The following is a 24539-nucleotide window of genomic DNA, read 5'->3' as shown; positions in this document are numbered from 1 at the left end:
TGCCCCAAATTCAAAAATATCCGCGAAATATACTTTAGCAAATTCGGCCAAAAACACCCTCATTTTATAAACTCCCATGTAGACCAACTACAAATATTAATGGGAGAGAGAAAAGAGAGCTCCGTCCTCGCAGCACAATTTATTTCAGCTTGCCACAACATGAGAGGATGACATTCTACACCAGGCCTCACTGTTTGATTGATTAATGATTATTAGTGACCTATAATGCGTTTTATGTAGCTTTTCATTAATTTTAATTTTTTTTTATTTTTTTAATATTATTATTATTATTATTATTATTTTTTTTATTATTATTATTATTATTTTTTTATATATATATTTTTTTTTTTACATATGTACATATGTATATCTGTATGTTATGTTATATTGTTACAGGTTGATATATGTACATATTGTTCTGACGTTCCATATTGTTATTATCGTAATATTTGTAATGCTTTGGCAACACTGTTTGGACTACCAATAGTCATGCCAATAAAGCTTTTTTGAATTGAATTGAATTGAATTGAGAGAGAGACAGAGAGAGAGAGAGAGAGAGAGAGAGAGAGAGAGAGAGAGAGAGACAGAGAGAGAGAGAGAGAGAGAGAGAGAGAGACAGAGAGAGAGAGAGAGAGAGACAGAGAGAGAGAGAGACAGACAGACAGTGTGTCCAGCCGTCTGTCTTTGGTTTCTTTCTATAACCGACAGAGACTCTGAGGCACCTCCCCCCCCCCCAACAAAAACCCAGGGAGGAGGTCCGATAATAATAAAATATAAAATTAAATTATATAATAATATAATAATTTATAATTTCTGATTAACATTTTATTATTCTTAAGGCGCTTATTGAAGCATTATTTACTAATAAAACACGAAATCATCGGCTGAACAAACGAGAAAATTCAGTTGGATCCACTGAGTTGTTTGTTGCAATTATGCTTCATTAACAAATACAACAGAAAAATAGTCCCTTACATGTACACGATAAACAGGAGGACTAAAACAATAGAAGCAGCAGACTTTACAAATCATCAACAGGTGTGCACATATCTTTAATAACTGAGCATGTTCTGCGGACGCTTGGTTCACATTAGAACACAAAAAATCAAGATTCAGTCTTAAGCCATTTACAACATGCAACATTATCCCATAGATCTCTTGGTTATTATTAATAAAATATAAAATCTGCTTTAAATCAGGTCGTGAATCAGGATTATGTGACTTTAGGGGGAATTAATGGGAGTCAATGGAGGCTGAGGGAGGAACGTCCTACCTGAAGTACTGTCAATAGGCGATAGGGGGTGCTAATGTCCCTTTACAGAAAAATAGTCCCTTACATGTACACAAAAAACACAAGGGCTAAAACAATAGAAGCAGCAATATATTTGCTGCAATAGAAGCAGCAAATTAGGTTGCAAATCAGGATTATGACAAAAATGATGATATCAGAGCCCTTAAGACGAAAACTGGTGAAGTCTGAAACTATATAAAAATTTACAATCACTAAGTTGTTTTATATACATTTCAAATGATAAATGTGCTTATCTAACTATGGGAGATCTTGAAAGTCTTTTCATGGTTTATCATATATACTGTCTAGAAGAGAGAGAGAGAGGGAGAGAGAGAGGGAGAGAGAACGAGAGAGAGAGAGAGAGAGAGACTATAACTGCCACAGAGACACTGAGTCATCAGTCCTCTCAGTGTGTGTGTGTGTGTTTTTGTGTATGTGTTTGTGTGTTTTTGTGTACGTGTCTGTTTGTTTATGTCTGTGTGTTTAGTATGTGTGTGTTTGTATGTGTGTGGACCCCCCCCCCCCCCCCCCCCCCCCCCCCCCGCTGAGGGATCACAGAGTCACTGAGCCCCCCCTCTCCTCTCCCCCTGGGGTCCACCACCACCCTACCCTAACCCCAGGGAGGAGGTCCTCCTGGGTGAAGGAGGACCAGAAGGTGTGGAGGTGTGTCAGTGTGTCTGAGGACCCTCCTCCACCTGGGGACACTCTGTAGAAGGACAGAGAGCCAGCAGGCCGGTCCAGATACACTCCTACTCTGGTGGAGCCAGCGGGGGGGAGAGGGAGGACTGTTACTGTACCGTTGTACCGGGCAGAGTAACGATCATCAGAACAATAAAGACTCCAGGACTTGTTGTTCAGTCCAAGCCCGCTGTCACCACCCCATCCTCTCCTTGTGATTCCTCTGTATGTCACTCCTATAACAACACCTCCTTCCCTCTCTACCTCCCAGTAACAGCGGCCAGTCAGAGCCTCTCTACCCAACACCTGGTCCCAGTAGTCAAATCTCTCTGGGTGATCCGGATACGACTGGTCCTCTCTAACCAGCGTCACCTTCCTGTTGTCCTCAGACAGAGAGAGTCGTCTGTGGGCCGTGTTGGGGTCCAGTGTGAGTTCACAGGCATCTGAGGGAGAACCAGACATGATGAGCTGCTGAACCCTTCTTCATCCTCATCATCATCACTGGTACTGTTCTCCTGAACATGACATGTGAGGGGGGGGGGGGGGGTCATGTGATGTTATAGTAACGCTATTGCTTCAGACTCCACCTTCACCCCCCCCCCGCCCCCGAGCCCAGACCCTCCCCTCAGCACCCTTTGTGTGTGTGTGTGTGTGTGTGTGTGTGTGTGTGTGTGTGTGTGTGTGTGTGTGTGTGTGTGTGTGTGTGTGTGTGTGTGTGTGTGTGTGTGTGTGGACCCTCAGCCCCATCTCCCCCCCCCCTCCCCCGAGCCCAGATGTTATCTTCATGATGATTGGACAGTATTAATATATGGAAGATACATGATGTCAGCCATCATCCTCATTCCCAGTAGGATCTGATCTCACTTCCTGCTGTGTGGATGGACTTTCCATCTCAGTAGTGAGTGTGTGATGTGATGAATCAAACAGACACTCACATCTCTGTGGAATTGGTTTCAGCCTCCACACTCCACCGTGCTCCACACTGGGGGAGAAACAAAGTGAGAGCAGCATGTTGAAACATTCACCTTCATCATCTGCCGTCTCATCACGTTCTACACAACGTGAGTGACAGCTGCCTCTTCAAACCACTTCATCTAGCAGCGGCTTGAATCCTCGTAGGAGACTTTGTCCCTGAGTGGTGAGCTGTCCTCTCCATACCTGAGAGTGTCCAGTCTCCAGCGTGGATCCTCCAGTCCAGCAGAGAGCAGTGCAGCTCCAGAGTCTCCTGGGTGATTGTAGCTCAGGTCCAGCTCTCTCAGATGGGAGGGGTTGGAGCTCAGAGCTGAGGCCAGAGAAGCACAGCCTTCCTGTGTGACCAGGCAGCCAGACAAGCTACACACACACACACACACACACACACACACACACACTTTATTATATTTATTCTGGTTGAGAGCAGTTCATACTAAAGTTACCACATTTATAAAGTGTATTCATTCCATTTGGAGGACAAGGAGAACAGGAAGAGTAAGTGGGGAGATGACATCATCACAGACATCAGAACTTCCTTCACTTGGATGTGAAACAGGATCATAAGCAAATGCTCCTTTCTCAATAGCTACAACTCAATGAGATATTGTTTGGTCAACAGAGATCAGGTCTGATTGTTAGGAGTCAGGAGAAGTCCGCTGTGTTTGGTACGCTGAGACCGTTTCTTCACAGGTTCTAACATTGTGTAGAACCAGGGAGAGTTTTGTCAGCAGGCAAAAGAGCAACAGAAAGGCATCGGACATGAGCAGTACTACACCAAACTAATGTGAAGTTAATAAAGTCCATCTTTAATGTTCAATATGATTCACTTTACCACGGCCAGTGATGTTCTATGGTGAGGTGTACATTATATTTAGATCACAGCACAGCTAAAGCCTCATCCCCATGTCTACACTAATGACAACTCCTCAGCTCACATCTGCTGACCAGAGTTACATAACATATAACATACATAACATACTAGTAGTTAACAGGTCAACCCCTAACCCTCACATCAGCTGGCCAGAGCTACATAACATATAACATACATAACATACTAGTAGTTAACAGGTCAACCCCTAACCCTCACATCAGCGGTCCAGACTTACATAACATATAACAAACATAACATACGAGTAGTTAACAGGTCAACCCCTAACCCTCACATCAGCTGGCCAGAGCTATGTAACATATAACAAACATAACATACTACTAGTCAACAGGTCAACCCCTAACCCTCACATCAGCTGGCCAGAGCTACATAACATATAACATGCATACCGTCTTGTGTGTTCTTTTCGATAACGGTCCAACTAGTCGTGGACCATCCCTTACATATTAAACAACCCCAAGACCCAGTTTGAAGAGGCTGAAAACTGACCTGAGAGTTTCCAGTGTACAGTGTGGACTCCCCAGTCCAGCAGAGAGCAGCTTCACTCCTGAATCCTGCAGATCATTGGTACTCAGGTCCAGCTCTCTCAGACTAGAGGAGTTGGAGCTGAGAACTGAGGCCAGAGCTTCACAGCATCTCTCTGACAGATCACAGCCCTTCAGCCTTCACACAAAATAAAGAGAACAGGTTAGGAACTGTGATTAAAATAACTTACATCTTCAACTTATTACATAATGAAGAAATTGTGGTTATTCAAATTGGGTGTAAAATGTATAACAATAAGATTGTTTTTTTGCAGCATTTGAAAAGTCGTTTGTATATTAAAATTACTTTTTGTTGCAGTATTATGTATATTATGTATTGTAATGTTATCAGTTAATCTAAAGCGATGTTTTGTAGATAATTAGAAGTTTTATTCCAATATTATGTATAGTGTGTTGGGAGGAGAATAAACATCATAGCGATCAGGAAAACACCTTGCGAGCACGAGAACTAAAGGTACGGCCACACTGAACGCGTTACGCGAGTTTGATTAGGCCTAACCTGCCGCTTCATCATTGTGTCACAAAAATGGTTCAACGCGCCTACGGAGCTAGATGAGCCCGCCCAAAACTTATTTTACCCCGCTACTTTTCATTTGCTCCACAAACATGGCTGAGATCACCACCATCGCTGCGCTGTATTTGTTGTGGGAGTTCGAGGAGAGTAGGAAACCCAAACGCCGTCGCGTTTGAGTGCATGACATCCTCCGTAGGCGCTCACAGCTGGGTGAGTTTCACCACCTCCTCCAGGAACTCCGCCTGGATGACGGCCGGTTCCAGCGGTATTTTGGGTTGACTGGGGCCATGTTCGATGACCTGCTATCCCGGGTTGGTGCCAGGATCTCCTGTCAGGACACCAACTACAGGCGCTCCATATCAGCTGCGGAGCGCCTGTCCTCCGTCACTCTGCCAGTGACGTCGGGTCAAGCTCAACGCTGATTGGCTATCGCGGCTAAGCGTCACGCGTAGGAGCGTAAAAAGTTAAATTTTTTGAACTCCGCACATAGGTGCGTTGGGCACGTAGGTGCGCTGGGCGCGTTATTTAGGTGCGTAAAACGCGTCTAACACGCCTAAAGCGATACTTTTAGCACGTGTAACGCATATACGCCCCAAAAACCAATGGTTCCCAATGCAAAAATGCGGATTTTCTACGCCTTTAACGAGCATGAAGCGTTCAGTGTGGCCGTACCTTTAGACAGCATTTGTGCGCTTGGGGATGTCAGTTTCGTGCTGCTTCACTTTACATGCACACTTTTATGGATGTAAATCTGTTAAATGTCTTCTGATATTGCACCTTGTGGTGTATCTGTTTAACCATTGTAAAACTGACCTGAGAGTTTCCAGTGTACAGTGTGGACTCCCCAGTCCAGCAGAGAGCAGCTTCACTCCTGAATCCTGCAGATCATTGGTACTCAGGTCCAGCTCTCTCAGACTAGAGGAGTTGGAGCTGAGAACTGAGGCCAGAGCTTCACAGCATCTCTCTGACAGATCACAGCCCTTCAGCCTTCACACAAAATAAAGAGGACAGGTTAGGAACTGTGATTAAAATAACTTACATCGTAAACTTATTACATATTGAAGAAATTGTGGTTATTCAATATTGGGTGTAAAATGTATAACTATATGTAATTTGTTGTGAAGAGGCGGCAGTAGCTCAGGAGGGAACAGCGGGTTGGCTGGTAACCTGGAGGTTGCTGGTTCAATCCCCGCTCCTCCTAGCTGAGTGTTGAGGTGTGCTTGAGCAAGGCACCTGACCCTAACTGCTACCGACGAGCTGGCTGTCGCCTTGCATGGCTGACTCCGCGGTTGGTGTGTGAATGTGTGCGTGAATGTGAGGCAATATTGTAAAGCGCTTTGGGTGGCCAAAGGTTAGAAAAGAGCTATATTAATGCAGTCCATTTAAAATTGTTTTGCTGTGTTTGGAAATCGTTTTTTCTATTAATATTAGTTTTTGTTGCAGTATTATGTAATGTATTGTAATACATGTTATTAGTTCATCTAAAGCATTGTTTTGCGTATAATTAGAAGTTTTATTCCAATATTATGCATATTGTGTTTAGAGGAGAATAAATATCATAGCAATCAGGAAAACACTTTGCGAGCACAAGAACTAAGAAAGCATTTGTGCGCTTAGGGATGTCAGTTGCTTGCTGCTTCACTTTATGTGTGCACTTTTATGGAGGTAAATCTGTTAAATGTCTTCTGATATTGCACCTTGTGGTGTAACTGTTTGACCATTGGGTAAAACGGACCTGAGAGTTTCCAGTGTACAGTGTGGACTCCCCAGTCCAGCAGAGAGCAGCTTCACTCCTGAATCCTGCAGATCATTGGTACTCAGGTCCAGCTCTCTCAGACTAGAGGAGTTGGAGCTGAGAACTAAGGCCAGAGCTTCACAGCATCTCTCTGACAGATGACAGCCCTTCAGCCTTTACCCAAAATAAAGAGAACATGTCAGGAACTGTGATTAAAATAACATACATCTTTAAGTTATTCAATAATGAAGGAATGTTATTAGTTGAACAAAAAAAAACTAAATAATTAGATGTATAAATGAATACTCCTATATTCTATTTTTCTGAATATTCTCTTATGTATACTATAATACATTACACGTTAATAGGACACCTACAGAGATGTTTTGTATATTATTATAGCTAGTATGTTTATTCTGTTATGAGCAGAATAGTAATACATGTTGTAATGAACCTACAGAAATCTTTTTCATATTATTTTAACCTCATATTCCAGTTGTATTTATATTGTGTAGTGTGTATTGTAATACATGTTATTAGTGAACCTACAGAGATATTTTGGAGGCTTTGACCACTGGCAGCAGCCTGAGAAGACCATCTTCTGAAGCAGAGTATTTTTTCAGGTCAAACACGTCGAGCTCCTCTTCTGATGTCAGTAAGATGAAGACCAGAGCTGACCACTGAGCAGGGGATAGAGATTCTCCGGAGAGACTTCCTGATGTCAGGTACTGTTGGATCTCCTTCACTAGAGAACAGTCGTTCAGCTCATTCAGACAGTGGAACAGATTGATGCTTCTCTCTGGAGATAGGTCTCCTTTTATGTTCTCCTTGATGTAAGACACTGTTCCCTTATTGGTCTGTGAGCTGCTTCCTGTCAGTCGCAACAGACCTGTTTTAATCTGAGTGGTCAGTGATCTTTTTTTCTGTCCCAGCAGACCGCGTAGGACAATCTGATTGGTCTCCAGAGAGAGGCCCAGGAGGAAGCGGAGGAACAAGTCCAGGTGTCCGTTCTCACTCTGTAAGGCCTTGTCCACAGCACTCTGGTAGAAGAGGAGTTTATCTTTCCTGGAGGTTGGTGGTTCTTCTGAGAGCAGATTGACACCAGTATCGATGAAGGACAGAAAGACATAAAGGGCAGCCAGAAACTCCTGGATGCTCAGATGGACAAAGCAGAACACCTTGTCCTGGTACAGCCCACACTCTTCTTTAAAGATCTGGGTGAACACTCCTGAGTACACTGAGGCTGCTCTGATATTGATGTCACACTCTGCCATATCTGCCTCGTAGAAGATCAGGTTCCCTTTCTCCAGCTGGTTAAAAGCAAGTTTTCCAAGAGAAACAATGATCTCCCTGCTCTCTAAACTCCAGTCCGGATCTGTTTCAGCCCTCCCATGGTACTTCCTGTCCCCCTGTATGGACTGAACCCTCAGGAAGTGGCTGTACATCTGAGTCACGGTCTTGACAACAGAAGACTGGGATGTGACACATGATGTGGAGGCTTCTTGATTTCTTGACGTGGGAGATGATTGTGGTGGCCAGCGTCTCCTCTCGGAATCTCTTCCTGAAGTACTCCTCCTTCTGTTGGTCGGAGAACCCCCTCACCTCTGTCACCATGTCAACACACTCAGCAGGGATCTGATTGGCTGCCGCAGGGCGTGTGGTTATCCAAATGCGAGCAGAGGGAAGCAGGTCGCCCCTGATGAGGTTTGTCAGCAGCACGTCCACCGAGGTGGACTTTGTGACATCATTCCATATCGGGTTGTTCTGGAAGTCCAGAGGAAGTCGACACTCATCCAGACCATCCAAGATGAAGACAACTTGGAACCGGTCGAATCTGCAGATTCCTGCTTCTTTGGTCTCACTAAAGAGGTGATGAAGAAGTTCCACCAAGCTAAACTCTTTCCTTTTCAGTAAATTCAGCTCTCTGAAAGTGAGGAGAAATGTGAAGTGTATGTCCTGGTTGGTTTTCCCTTCAGCCCAGTCCAGAATGAACTTGTGTGTTAAGACGGTTTTACCAATGCCGGCCACTCCAGTTGTCATTATTGTCCTGATTGGATGATCGTTTCCAGGTAAGGGTTTAAAGATGTCTTCACATCTGATTGGTGTTTCTTCCTTGGCTGGTTTCCTGGAAGCTGTTTCAATAAGTCTGACCTCATGTTCCTTGTTGACCTCTCCACTGCCTCTCTCTGTGATGAAGATCTCTGTGTAGAAGTCGTTCAGATCTGTTCGCTTTCCTGCTTTAGCGATTCCCTCAAACACACACCTGAACTTCTTCTTCAAATGAGACTTGATTTTATGCTTGCAATCGACAGCATCAGATCCTAAATGAGAAAACAACAGATGACATCAGTTAGTGGATGGTGATCAGTGGAACCAGGTCAATATTTCCTGTTAAATTACCAACTTCATGATATTTAGTGGCTTCATTACTTGGTGGTCGGAAAAGCTGGTTGTGAAGGACTGCATGCAACAGATTCAAAATGGTAAGGACTATTATTTCCGCAGCAATATGATTGTTCTAATGATAGTAATAATGATAGTGAATCAGTGTAAAGTGATTTGCTATGCTGATACAACAAGACAGGGTTTCATCACTTCCACTGAGTTGTTCTGCTGTTGGTCACCAGTATAATGTTTAACGTTAATGTGGCTTCATAACTTGTGGTCGGAGAAGCTGGTCGTGACAAAGACTGCATGTTACATATTCAAAATGTTCAGGACTTTGTTTTTTCCACAGCAATATGATTGGTCTAATGATAATAATAATGATAGTGAATTGGTGTAAAATGATATGCTGATATAACAAGATAGTGTTGCATCTCTTCCACAGAGTTATTCTGCTGTTGATCTGCAGCTTACGTTTAATATTATTAATAATAATAATAATAATAATAATAATAATAATAATAATAATAATAATTACATTTAATAACATTTTTTTTCAAGGCACCTTTTATGATACCCAAGGTCCCCTTACAATTCATAAAACAATCTAGGGTCAAGAACAGCAGGAGCTGCATCGCCAACAGCATGATCAAAACAAGACATAAGACCCAAGTAGGAGGGGGTAAGAACAGCAGTGAGGAGACCCAGGTAGGAGGGGGTAAGAACAGTGAGGAGACCCAGGTAGGAGGGGGTAAGAACAGTGAGGAGACCCAGGTAGGAGGGGGTAAGAACAGCAGTGAGGAGACCCAGGTAGGAGGGGGTAAGAACAGTGAGGAGACCCAGGTAGGAGGGGGTAAGAACAGTGAGGAGATCCAGGTAGGAGGGGGTAAGAACAGTGAGGAGACCCAGGTAGGAGGGGGTAAGAACAGTGAGGAGACCCAGGTAGGAGGGGGTAAGAACAGTGAGGAGACCCAGGTAGGAGGGGGTAAGAACAGTGAGGAGACCCAGGTAGGAGGGGGTAAGAACAGTGAGGAGACCCAGGTAGGAGGGGGTAAGAACAGCAGTGAGGAGACCCAGGTAGGAGGGGGTAAGAACAGTGAGGAGACCCAGGTAGGAGGGGGTAAGAACAGTGAGGAGACCCAGGTAGGAGGGGGTAAGAACAGTGAGGAGACCCAGGTAGGAGGGGGTAAGAACAGTGAGGAGACCCAGGTAGGAGGGGGTAAGAACAGTGAGGAGACCCAGGTAGGAGGGGGTAAGAACAGTGAGGAGACCCAGGTAGGAGGGGGTAAGAACAGTGAGGAGACCCAGGTAGGAGGGAGTAAGAACAGCAGCACAACGGGGATACGAGGGGAACCCATGGTAGGGGGTCATTACAGCGAGCAGGCCAGTGGGAACACATGTGTTTTGAGGAGGGATTTCAATGTTGTCAGGGCGTCTCTTTCAGTTCAGCTGAGAGCCCTAGCACCCATGGTGCTGAGAGCCCTAGCACCCACGGTGCTGAGAGCCCTAGCACACACGGTGCTGAGAGCCCTAGCACCCACGGTGCTGAGAGCCCTAGTACCCACGGCGCTGAGAGCCCTTGCACCCACGGTGCTGAGGCGGGAGGTCCGGACGGTGAAGACCAGCTGAGGATGACGAAGGGAGCGGCAGGGCCTGTTCTCCTGGAGGAGGTCGGGGAGATAAGTGGGGGCCACGTTGTGGAGGGCTTTGTCGGTGAGCAGAAGGGTTTTAAGGTCAATCCGGTGTTGGACACTGAGCCAGTGTAGTTGGACGAGAATGGGGGTGATGTGGTCGGGGGATTTGGTGCTGGTAATGATGATGTTTAACATTCTTTAACCTGAGACCCCCACCATTACCCTACATATCCGGATCAAACCATTTAACCTGATGCCCCACAACAACCCCACATACTGGATTAAACCATTTAACAAAGAAGGGAAAATTGAAAGAGGAAAAACTCAAAGAGGAAAGATTGTCTCCACATAGAAGTATGAAATGTATAAGTCTCACACTATGTAATTTAGTCTGAAGAGAACAAATAATAATCTCCTACTGCTCATCAAAATGTGTATTTCTTCTCTGTTTTCAAGATAAGAGCCTCTTACCGCCCCCCAGTGTGTCGGCCAGTTCCTCCTGGTTCATCTCCATCAGGCAGAGCTTTGTGATGTCCACCACTCCCTCTATGGCGCGCCTCCTCTGCTCCTCCTTCTTACCATCCACCTCCTCCTCCTCCACTCTCTGACCCTCTGAGCATTGTGGGTAATCTGAGAAGAGATCCCTCCAGAGCTTCTTCAGCTCCTTGTCTAGAAAAGCGTGTGCGTTCTCCTCAGCTCTCTGGAACAGAACAAACATCAAGGAGAACTTTACTCTGAACTAACTGAGACATCAGAAGCATCTGTCCTGGATCCACGTCCCGCTGGACAAGAGATGCTTTCTAATGTCCATGGAGAGCTGAAGTCAAACGTCTTGGTGGACATTTACACACCTTGATCAGCTCTGTTTGATGCTGCTGTAGAGACTGAGCGCTGGTAACCTTTGACCTCTTCTGGTGTCTGTGGGGGATCACGGGCACACACACACACACACGCACACGCACACGCACACGCACACACACACACACACACACACAATTATATTTCGCCAGACTTTTAGACATCAGTATCAGTAGAGTCTGATAACAACCAACTGGTCCGTTTTCCTCGTCTGTTTGAATGTCCTACCTCTCCTTTCTGGAGGGGCGTCCATCTTTAAAGTTCAATGGTATACCCTTAGAGCGGTCACTCTTCATGGAGACACAGCTGGGTCCAGGGGAGTCTGCTCTCTCCTTCTTGGCTCTTCTAGAAAAAAAAAAACCCAGGATTTATGGACTTTTGGTAGAAGTTGTGTCTTTATGATCTCTGATAAATCCTCACCTCCTCTCAATAGACTGGTTTCCATCTTTAAAGTTATCAGGATGTTCCATAGGGGGGGCACTCTCAAAGGAGTCACAGCTGGAGCTGGATCCAGGGGAGTCTGCTCTCTGCTGCTGCTCTGGGCTTCAACACACACACACACACACACACACACACACACACACACACACACACACACACACACACACACACACACAATTATATTTCCCCAGACTTGTAGACATCAGTATCAGTAGAGTCTGATAAAAACCAACTGGTCTGTTTTCATCGTCTGTTTAAAACCCCTACCTCTCCTCTCTGGAGGGGCGTCCATCTTCAAAGTTCAATGGTATATGCATAGAGCGGTCACTCTTCATGGAGACACAGCTGGGTCCAGGGGAGTCTGCTCTCTGCTGCTTCTCTTGGCTTCAACACAAACACACACACACACACACACACACACACACACACACACACACACACACACACAATTATATTTCCCCAGACTTGTAGACATCAGTATCAGTAGAGTCTGATAAAAACCAACTGGTCTGTTTTCATCGTCTGTTTAAAACCCCTACCTCTCCTCTCTGGAGGGGCGTCCATCTTCAAAGTTCAATGGTATATGCATAGAGCGGTCACTCTTCATGGAGACACAGCTGGGTCCACGGTAGTCTGCTCTCTGCTGCTTCTCTTGGCTTCAACACAAATACACACACACACACACACACACACACACACACACACACACACACACACACACACACACACACACACACACACACACACACAGACACACACAGCTTTTACTCAGACTAATGATGTCATGATGTATCACTGCTGAGCTCTGAGATGGACAACAGTCACAGACAGAGAGATCCTCTTCTTACCTCTTAGCTTTGCTCCGGCGGCCATGTTCCCCAGACAGAGTGGTCTTAGAGGTAGGACCCCCCTCCTCTCTCTCCTCATCCATAGTAGACTGGAGACCTGGACACAAACACAACTCATCCATCACTTCATTTGCCTTCTGAACTTTAGCTGTTTATCAAGAGAGAAGATCATTGTGACTGCGTCACACTAAAGCATTATGGACGTCATAGACCATCAATATGAACCCCACAACATAACCACACTGCCCTCACTACAGTACAGATGTGTACAGCAGATGAAAGATGAATAATTAAACACCTTGGAGACTGTAACTGTGCTTAACCTACAACACAAAAAACATATACAATAGACGGTACAATTGCGGTACAATTAAAAGTAAAGAACGTTAATAATTTCTCCACTGGAACAAAGTCTGAATTCTGTCACTTTACTGTACCAGAGATTCTTAAAACATAATGTGAACATTTAGTCCAGAGTTGTCAAACCAAAGGATTATACTTTATTAAAGGAGACATATTATGGTGTTTTCCCAACAAGTAAACATAGTATTTGAGTTCCAGAAAACATGTTTTTGACGATGTTTGCTGGAAATAGCTTTTTCCCCTCTGTTTCAGTCCCTTCAGAATGCGCTGCTGCCCATTGACCAATGAGCTGTCAGACTGAACCACCGCATGGAGAAGGGATTGTTGCCGTTTGTGGAGTCCTGGAGCTCTATATCTATATAATATAATATAATATAATATAATATAATTAGGAGAGTGCTGCATGCAGCACTCAACTATTGTTCTTCATAAGTTTTATTGTTTCTTTCCTCTTTGTTATTCTCTACAAACTTTGGGACCTATCTCCTTCCTCAATTGTTCACCTAGAGCAGGGGGGCCCAAATTCTTCCCAGTGGAGGGCCAAAATGTAATCGTGGGGAGGCTCGGGGCCAAAATTTTAATTTTTCAGTATATTTAGTCAAATATGTGGGAGGGGGATGAACAGGATAGGAGCTCAACAGCGCCACCCTACCATCAACGTATCACAATGTTATTCTAGGGTCAGGAATGGAAGTGCACCAATAAATAATATTCACTGAGAGCGAGCGCAGATTCCGAGCGCTGATGGCGGAAAACAATAATATATACAGTGGGTAAGGCGCGGGCCCTGAACTGGGCAGCCCTGACCTAGAGACTCCATTTCAATTTTAAAATGTTCAGAATAGCTTGGAATCGCGCGCTTCTTTTCAGATTTTTATACTTTTTAAGATATTCTACTTTTAAAACACTTTCTTTTTTTAACATGGGAGTCAATGGGAGGACGGCGGAGCCGTTCCTCTGGTACTTCAACTGTTTAAGACGTAACTAAATCAGTTTTCAACCGTTTATCTTCGTTCAAACCATTTAACAAATCTACACACTTCTATATTCAATAATATCTGAACGGACTTTAGATATCATTTAAACTTTCTTCAGAATCACAGTTTTAGGTTCATACCGGCTTCGTTTTCAGTTGGTCTCATGGATTTGCGTCGACGCTGGAGCGTGAGGACGTTCAGCAGTGTTGCCAGATTGGGCGTTTTTTCCCGCCGGATTGGGCTACTTTTGGAGGACGTTAGGGTAGTGTTGCCAGATTGGGCGGTTTTTCCACCTCTATTGGGCTACTTTTAATCACGCAACGGCTCACTATTCTCTTAAACACAGCAGTGCAGGGCAACACATTTGACCTTTCAGAATCTTCTGTTCAATTAATTTTACATTTCTGTATTTTTAGCAATGCTTTGCGCTTTTCATTCAGCTGTCACTTTATTTGTTGACTCACACTGTACATTTACTACTATAACTACAGATAACCAATGCTATTTGTAGTTACATTGGCTCTCTGAGGGGAGCTCGGCGGCAGTCCGGCAGAGAAAGGGATTGTACTCACGGAGCTGAGTTCCCCCCCCCGGAGCTGCTCGTCTGCTTGTCCACAAAGTCTTAGCTGTGCTCTGATTGGAGGGGAGTGCGGAAGTGGGGGGTAATATTCAAGTGTGCCCCCTTCCTACGCAGGAGGGGGTGCCAAAACTCACTCGCTCGTTTGGTAACTGTAGGCGGGGTACTTTCAGAATTGCATATCTCACTAAAAAATATATGTATGTGTGTGGGAGAACCAGAGACCCAAAACAACACCAAAAATCCCAGGAAAAGTCTTGTTTTCATAATATGTCCCCTTTAAACTTTATTCCCCGACAACTGTAACTCACATTGTACATTTACTACTATCACTACAAATAACCAATGTTTGGGAAATCTTTTACGTTTTGTTACGCGTTTCTGGAATTTCTGGAGAACAGCATTACATTTCTTTCTGCTTCCGATACATTTTTGCGGGAGCCAATCATCAAGCTGGCTTTTCCCTTAGCGCTGATACCTGATACCCCCAACATAAGTCTTCATATATAGACAAAACAATTTGACGTGATACCCCCACAAAAAACCTACATATCTGGATCAAACCATTTGACCTGATACCACCACAATAACCCAACATATCTGGATCAAACCATTTAACCTGATACCCCCAACATAAGTCTTCATATATGGACAAAACCATTTACCTGATACCCATTAACCCTACACCATTTAACCCCAAAGAGGAAAGACACTGCTCCTTAAAAGTATAATTTCTTCTCTTTTTTCAAGATAAGATCACTTTTTCCCCTTCAAAATAATAGTCTCCTCTGGCTTCAAAGTAAGAGTCTCTTACCGCCCCCCAGTGTGTCGGCTAGTTCCTCCTGGTTCATCTTCAGCTCTGTTTGATGCTGCTGTACAGACTGACCACAGGTAAGCTTTGACCTCTCCTGGTGTCTGTGGAGAACACACACACACACACACACACACACACACACACACACACACACACACACACACACACACACACAATTAAAGCACACTCGTAAAGCAACACTGACAAAGGAGCCTGCATTGGCTAAAGTTGTTGGGATGCACGTTATTTTATAACAGGGAGAGGCAAAGTTGTGCATTACAATGCAAACACGACAATAATTGGCACCATACTGGCGCACTCAGAAGAACAATGAACTGAATAAATGCCAGGTATATAGCATATCAGAGACAGGCAGACAATTAGTGCACTTGCAAATGAGAGCCTGCAGTATGACCGATCTTGTGACATTATTTAACCATCCATCTACAGCTAATACGATCAGACAGATACATCATTGAACACATACACAAAGCCCACAACAAGCCAAACATCACCACGGCTGACTCTCGCACAATCACACAATCACTCCAACTACTCCAACTCCAAGGCTAGGCTGTTTCATTAAGACCACAACCAACCACAACTACCCCTGCAGTAGACCTACCTATGCACAACAATAAGTTATTACATTGGGTCTATCTTCTGTTTGGCGCACATGGCTAATTTGAATATTTGCACAGGTGTAACGGTTGTGATTGGGTCTAAAGGACTGAAAGACAGGCCGAACACATTGGTCTCTTTCAAAGGTATATTTGTGATTTCTACAGCAGGATCACATGTCACGTCAACCGGTTCTGCTGTATACACATCAAATATATACAAATAATAAAATTATAACATTACATTTACATTTCAGAGCAACATACCTGAAAGACAGGACAAACACATTGGTCTCTTTCAAAGGTATATTTGTGATTTCTACAGCAGGATCTGCACGAATAAAACAAAACACTTACTTACAACATAGCTGACCAGTAACATGTGGTCAAACTACAAAATATGAATAAACTCCCTACCAAGTGACAAACTATAAAAACAATAATAACATGTCAATTATACAATATACAATCATCTAATATGTCGAGGTTCATAACATAAACATACATTCTCGATCTTAAAACGTATAAGTCTTCGGGAGATATTTACAATGTGAACTAACCACATGTCACTAGTGTTGACTCGTTCGCGAACGAATCAGTACGAATAAACGAATCGTTAAGACGAACGAACTGAACTGGTTCCCCCTCTCGCCTCGTTCGTGTCGTTCGCCTCGTTCGTTCTCAGAGTCGACTCCTCCCAGACCCACTAGTCGCTGACTCGCTGACAGTTCGTTCACTCACTGTGTGAGTGGTGAGGAGGGACTGACTGAGAGACGTCACGACTCACGAGAGCCAGCCAATCGTATGTTGTTCTAGGACGTGAGTCTAGGACGCTCTCGTTGAATTTTAGTCAATGAGAGACAGAAATCAACAGGTTAAATGGGGAAAAAACAAATGGGCTTAGTGAGCGAGCTATCTATTATTCACATTGGCCATCTGTTGCATGGACGTATTTAAAGGATGCATTGTACATATTTATAATTCGAAATTCGTCCCAGCCTTTATACCACATTTTTCACAACCTACCAGCTCTCGTTGTGAAGACTACTCACCGCGCAATTCGTTTCAATGGAAATCGCGACAGTATGCTTTCAACATAAAGTGTACATATTTATCATTTGAAATTCGTCCCAGCCTTTATACCAGAAACTCTAGAGTCTATACTGTAGCGACCCTGGGACATTTAAAGAGTTTGTGTGTTATGTGTTGCATTGTATTTCGTTGTCCGTTATGCCAGTTGATCTCTGTGCATGCATTGGATGTTCTTCTTGTCAATCAGTGTGGGGGGCGAATCATCAGGTCAGCTGGGGGAGGGCCTTGGGAGAACAGGAGGGTGGGGGCTTGCACGTTGAAGGGACCGGGTTGGGGGGTTGCCCGGGTAACCGGTTGTTGTTAGTGTGGCTTTTTGCCTTTGGTTACGGGTTTTCAGTGACCTGGTTTGTCACCGGCGAGGTCATTACAATAGCGTATAACTGCGTTGTCTGATGACAGTTTAATGCATTTTTCACAATTAACCAACTCTCGTTTTGAAGGCAGTGTTAATTTTGGCAGCTAGATTTAGTCTTTGGCTGCACAGGGTTCTGTTTATGGGAGCCTAAAACACCCGGGACACCCACCATCATTGCTAAATCAAGTCTATTATTTTGCTGATATGTCAAACATCAAATAATCAACTACACCCCCCATCCCGCTGCGTTTGGTTAAAGTTGTAATGTTGACGTATGAGAATAAGAACGAGGGAGGCGCTGAGTCTGAGCCGTTCATTCCATGATTCTACCGGAAACTCGACTGAACCGGAAACTCGACTGAACGAACGAACGAACTAACGAACGAGGGGCTGAGTCTGACTGACTCAGAGAACCGTGTATGATTCGATTCACCGCTACCGGAAACTCGACTGAACGAACGAACGAACGAACGATTCGCGAACGACTCCCCTTGGCGAACTGAATCACGCGAACTGGTTCGCGGAAACGAATCAATAAATCCATCTCTATATGTCACGTCGACCGGTTCTGACTAGCAACGGCCGCACACACACCTAAGGCGGATGCAGATCTGCAATACCCAATCACACCAGCAGATGGCTCTAAAACACCAGCAACTGCTCTGTCATTGGCGAAACTCATGATATCTAATGAACAGTTTTCCATATCTGTTACACAGGACTGTCTGGCTCTGCTTGGCAAAAAAATAGAACAAATTTGAAAATAAATGTTTTGAATACTGGACATGGTGAGCTTAAAAACATTTAAGTGACCATAGGTGAGATGGCCTAAAACGGAATACAAATGAATTATTCTAGGAAATAGGCTTTCAGGATCAATTCAGATGGTAAACTGTTCTCTACTGCTTAGAAATTATTTTTTATGAAGCTTGTTTATATGCTTTTTCCCATGATGATAAATTAACTTTTAATTGCTGTGAGTTTTGAAGATTCTACAAATAAATACTAAATCAGCTGAATGAGAATACTCATATCCCATGATGATAAATTAACATTTCATTGCTGTGAGTTTTGAAGATTCTACAAATAAATATTAAATCCGCTGAATCACAATACTAAATAATAAAATCTTTAGTGATGGAATGTAACTGCCCTCACTGAAGTACCAAACAATAAGTACAACTTAGAGGTACTTCTATTTCACTTGAGTATTTAATTAAACCGAGTTACCTCGAAAATACATTTGTGTCTATTAAAGTGTGATATTTATATATGTTAGGCTATATATTGAGATGGCAGTGTGTGAAGAACCCGTCAATATTTGGGGGTGTCCTCATCCCCAGATTGTTGCGCGTAATCTAAATATTGTCAATATGCAGTAGGCCTAGGCCATAACACTACAATATGTCAGGGATGCAAGCCAAGACAATCAGTCTATATCTATAGCCTGCATGACAACACACGCACACACACACTTGAAATTGATTGATAAGCCGATATATAGTATTCGTAAAGCAACACTGATAGGAGCCTGCATTGGCTAAACTTGTTTGGATGCATGTTGTTTTATAACAAGGAGAGGCAAAGTTGTGCATTACAATGCAAACACGACAATAATTGGCACCAATCTGGTGCACTTAAAAGAGCAATCAACTGAATAAATGCCAGGTATATAGCCTATCGACATGGGCACAGCTTCAGTGCACTTACAAATAAGAGCCTGCAGTATGACCGATCGTAACATTATTTAACCATCCATCTACAGCCAATACGACCGGACAGATACATCATTGAACACACACACAAAGCCCACAACAAGCCAAACATCAGCACGGCAGGTGCGCAGGGTAAGGAGGCTAAGGCCGGTCAGTGGAGCCCCGACACACGTCACCTCGTCTCCCAGTCAGGGGGTGGATCTAGATGCTTTTGTGATGACTTTCCTGCAAAAGTCACATTCATGTGTGTGTTTGTGTGTTGATGTCTGTGTATGTGTGTGTTAATGTCTGTGATTGTGTGTGTGTGTGTGTGTGTGTGTAGGAATGTACATCTGGAGGCTATTCTGTCCCTGCCTGGCTTCAGGCCTCCGACCGCAAGAACCACTATCACTGGGGTGGTCTTCAAGGTCAGGACCCCCCAACACACACACACACACACACACACACATACACGCACACGCACACACACACACACACACACACACACACACACTCTCTTACCAATTAAACATCCACAAGCAGATAAGATACGATCAACTTTATGAATCCCACACGGGGGAATCACTTGTTATTGCAGCTCAAGAGTCAAAAGTACAGAGAAAGAGAGATTAAGGGAAAAATACAAATTCAAAAAAATACAAAATAAATGTACAAATGAAATATGTCTTTCTCTCTATCTATATGTGTCTGTCTGTCTGTCTCGCTGTGTGTGTGTGTGTCTGTGTGTGGATCTGGAGGCTAGTCTGTCCCCGCGTTGCTTCAGGCCTCCAACCGCAAGAAAGATGGGAACCACTATCGCTGGGGTGGTCTTCAAGGTCAGGAACCCCCAACACACACACACACACACACACACACACACACACACACACACACACACACACACACACACACACAGGGAATGTTTGAATACAAACCGTTTTCCATTGGAACCCAATGTGAGTTCTGTTCCGTTCCTGGACCAGAGGTTCCATATAAAAACGCCCTCAACACAGTGAAACTAGTCATTGATGTTCTTCCCATATTCCTTTACTCAGACAGGTTGTCTCTCTGAGATCAATATCTCTTTTACAGCAGCAACCTGGAAACAGCATTTGTAATATGTTTTCTTTCCATTAAATAAAGTTGCCTTATAGGAGAAACCTTTCAGTCTCTTCCTTTTTTTAAATAAAAAATAAAAATGGCATTTAACATGACAAGGCACTTTGAATCTACTAAAAGTTAGTCTCAAATTATAAATCTAAATTTTCCCATTGTAGTTTACATAAAAATCTCTAGAAGTCAATAGTTAAGTGTTTGTTGTTTCTTTCCATTAAATAGTATTGTCTTGAGCAGGCCCTGCAACTGAAAATGTAGGCTATGAATTAGAAGAGATTTAGGATTTGCCAATGTCCAGCAGGTCACCCTAAAATGGACTAGAATGCAGGAAATCGCAATTTAGAAATTCAAATTTTTCTGGCGGAGGACTCCCAAACCCCCCTCTGGGCTAAGCCCCCGATGTACACAAAGTCTGACTCCGCCTCTGGACTCCATGCTGGAAGGTTCTGGGTTCGATCCCCAAAGCCCACAGTCTAACATGTATCATTCTACAGAGCAGAAATCTTAAAAAGGTTCAACCTACTGGTAAGATTCAAAGTTATTCATATTTATGATCTGTCACAGATACGAGTGGACTACAGTATCTTAATCTTCTTTCTACAGTGATAAAGTCAGCCAAACCAAACCATCCGACTCATAACAAGGAAATGGTGAACCAACCAGTTGGACCAGTTCCCCTCCCAGTTCATACTCCTCCCAGACTAACCTCTTATAGGCGGCTGATCCATGACCTCATTCAGTGATGAATAGTAATCACTGTTTTAAATATGAAGAATGGACAGAGAGCTCTGAGCTCTGTCCATTCTGAGTACAGAATACTCAGTGGACAGAGTACTCAGAGTTCACACACACACACACACACACACACACACACACACACACACACACACACACAAAAGAAAAAAAGGCACAAACGGTCTACTCTTCTGCAGTCTGTGATTCATTCAACACCGGTGGTAGTAAAGTGGATCATTTTGCTAGGTCCGTTTTGAAACGCTCGAAAAGGTGCACTGCAGCACCACCTGCTGGTGAGAGGATGTCAGTGGGATTGGCTGAGCTGAAGAACACTAACCAGTCGTCACCAGGGACTTCTGTGTTGAGGCGGCCGTGGCAGTGTTAATTGACCTTGAAGGTCATGTCCCTCTCATACGAGTGATGCTCTCAGATATAGAGTAGGCCTACACTACTGCAGAATGATGCAGGCCCACAGAGAACAAGACCCAGTACAAGATGACGTTTAAACACCTTCACTAACCAAGATGGCCGTCTTCCTGTTGAAATAATGTAATAATGATACCGCACTACACAAACAACTGTCCATTCTATCCTCAGTACCTTTAAAGGTACCACAGGACTTTTGATTCTTGAGTCAACCTGACGCTTGACTCAAGGCTGAAAGATTCTGGGTTCGATCCCCAAAGCCCACAGTCTAACATGTAGCATTCTACAGAGCAGGAATCTTCAAAATTATTCAATAGTAATTTTGACAAATAGCAATGTATCCATACATTGACTAACGTTTTTAACCATGTGGTTTTACAGGAAACTATCAACCTATTGATAAGACTAAAAGTTATTCATATTTATGATCTATGATGGATCAGAGTGGACTACAGTACCTTAGTCGTCTTACTGCTGTGATGAAGTGAGCCACAAAAAAAAAGTATGACTCATATCAAGGAAATGATGTCCAACCAGTTGGACCAGTTCCCCTCCCAGTTCATACTCCTCCCAGACTCTGCTTTTATATGAGCTGCGTTTTTCCGCTCACAGGGGGCTGTTGTCTCTGTTAACTTTGGACAAGAGGCAGGGTGGTCTCTCCTAGACGCAGATTCATAGACCCTCTCATTCTCAAGGAGGGCAGGACCATATATGGACTTCCTCGTGTGGTATGACATCACAACCAGATCTGTGATGCGGGCAAACAGAGTACAAGACCCAGTACAAGATGACGTTTAAATGTCTCCACTAACCAAGATTCCTGTCTGAATAATGTAATCATAATACCGGACTGCAAATATAACAACAGTTCATTCTGTCCCAAGTACCTTTAAAGTCACCCAATGCCGCAAGAAGGCACAAGAAGAAAAAGTAATTCTTAACTTCAACCTGACAGCTGACTCCATAGCTGCCTCTTATAGAGCAGGAATCTTAAAAATGATCCACCTACTGATTCAAAGTTATTCATATTTATCATCTATCACGGATAATAGTGGACTACAGTATCTTTGTCTTCTTCCTGATAGACCAGTTCCCCTCCCAGCTCAAACTCCTCACAGACTAACCTTGAATAGGCGGCTGATCCATGACCTCACTCAGTGATAAATAATAATCAGCTTAATGAAGCATGGACAGAGAGCTCTGAGCTCTGTCCACTCTGAGTACAGAATACTCAGAGTGGACAGAGTACTCAGCGTACACAGTACTCAGACTACACAGAGTACTCAAAGTGAACACACACACAGACACACACACGGACGCCACCGTGGGCGGTGAGGCTCTCGTATCTCTGGAATCTCCCGACACCATTACAGGTCCTACTTCACTGGACGCCATTGTATTGGCAGTTTAAGTGTTATGAAGCTGGTGACGGTGTTGTCTCTTCACCCTGCTCCACCTAGGGAACACAACACAATGATAACCTCACTTTAGTACACAATACAACACAATGATGATCTCACTTTAGCACACAACACAACACAATGATGATCTCACTTTAGCACACAATACAACACAATGATGATCTCACTTTAGTACACAACACAATGATGATCTCACTTTAATGCACAACACAATGATGATCTGACTTTAGCACACAATACAACACAACAATGATCTCACTATAGTACACAACACAATGATGATCTCACTTTAGTACACAATACAACGATGATCTCACTTTAGTACACAACACAACGATAATCTCACTTTAGTACACAATACAATGATGATCTCACTTTAGTACACAATACCACACAATGATGATCTCACTTCAGCACACAATACAACACAATGATGATCTTACTTTAGCACGCAATACAACACAATGATGATCTCACTTTAGTACACAACACAATGATGATCTCACTTTAGTACACAACACAATGATGATCTCACTTTAGTACACAACACAATGATGATCTCACTTTAGTACACACCACAATGATGATCTCACTTTAGTGCACAATACAACACAACAATGATCTCACTTTAGTACACAATACAACACAACGATGATCTCACTTTAGTACACAATACAATGATGATCTCACTTTAGTACACAACACAACGATGATCTAACTTTAGTACACAACACAACGATGATCTCACTTTAGTGCACAACACAATTATGATCTCACTTTAGTACACAATACAACACAACGATGATCTCACTTTAGTACACAATACAACACAATGATGATCTCACTTTAGTACACAACACAACGATGATCTCACTTTAGTACACAACAGAACGATGATCTCACTTTAGTACACAATACAATGATGATCTCACTTTAGTACACAACACAATGATGATCTCACTTTAGTACACAACACAACGATGATCTCCCTTTAGTGCACAACACAATTATGATCTCACTTTAGTACACAATACAACACAACGATGATCTCACTTTAGTACACAATACAACACAATGATGATCTCACTTTAGTACACAACACAACGATGATCTCACTTTAGTACACAACACAATGATGATCTCACTTTATTACATAACACAATGATGATCTCACTTTAGTACACAACACAATGATGATCTCACTTTAGTACACAACACAATGATGATCTCACTTTATTACATAACACAATGATGATCTCACTTTAGTACACAACACGATGATGATCTCACTGTAGTACACTTTTTTGATGTCAGGAGACAAGATGGAGGCCGGTGTTGTGGCAGTTTGTACAGTTGGTGTTGTGGTGCTCCTGATCTCTGACGGGAACCCAGGCTGCAGCTACTGGGGCTTTCCACAGCCAACACTCAGCACACCATGTGACCCAGGCAGCCAATCAGGTCACCCAGGCAGTTTCCAAACCAGTCAGATCAGTCCTGGGCCAGCAGCCATCTTGGTTCTACACGCTAGCTGGGTGGGGAACTGAATAAGGATTCATACA

At 43.5% G+C, this 24539-nt stretch overlaps 1 protein-coding gene across 1 annotated transcript; it reads right to left on the bottom strand.

The window, feature by feature from the left end:
- Positions 1-1843: 1843 nt before the first annotated feature.
- Positions 1844-22049, bottom strand: LOC307086181 (uncharacterized protein; the record flags this gene model as incomplete). The annotated part of the gene is given in 18 exon segments (XM_079751308.1): positions 1844-2412; positions 2905-2951; positions 3128-3301; positions 4320-4493; positions 5703-5876; positions 6625-6798; positions 7174-8088; positions 8090-8945; positions 11115-11343; positions 11495-11561; positions 11730-11846; positions 11922-12044; positions 12210-12326; positions 12482-12598; positions 12791-12887; positions 15522-15622; positions 16409-16472; positions 22018-22049. Coding segments are annotated over 16 exon segments (3987 nt in total). The 5' UTR covers positions 15559-15622; positions 16409-16472; positions 22018-22049.
- Positions 22050-24539: the final 2490 nt, after the last annotated feature.

The sequence above is a fragment of the Pollachius pollachius genome, assembly GCF_949987615.1.
Source record: "Pollachius pollachius genome assembly, chromosome: 14".
NCBI classification, from domain to species: domain Eukaryota; kingdom Metazoa; phylum Chordata; class Actinopteri; order Gadiformes; family Gadidae; genus Pollachius; species Pollachius pollachius.
The sequence above is the reverse complement of the archived record's forward strand: the minus strand, read 5'-3'. Positions and strand labels throughout refer to the sequence as shown.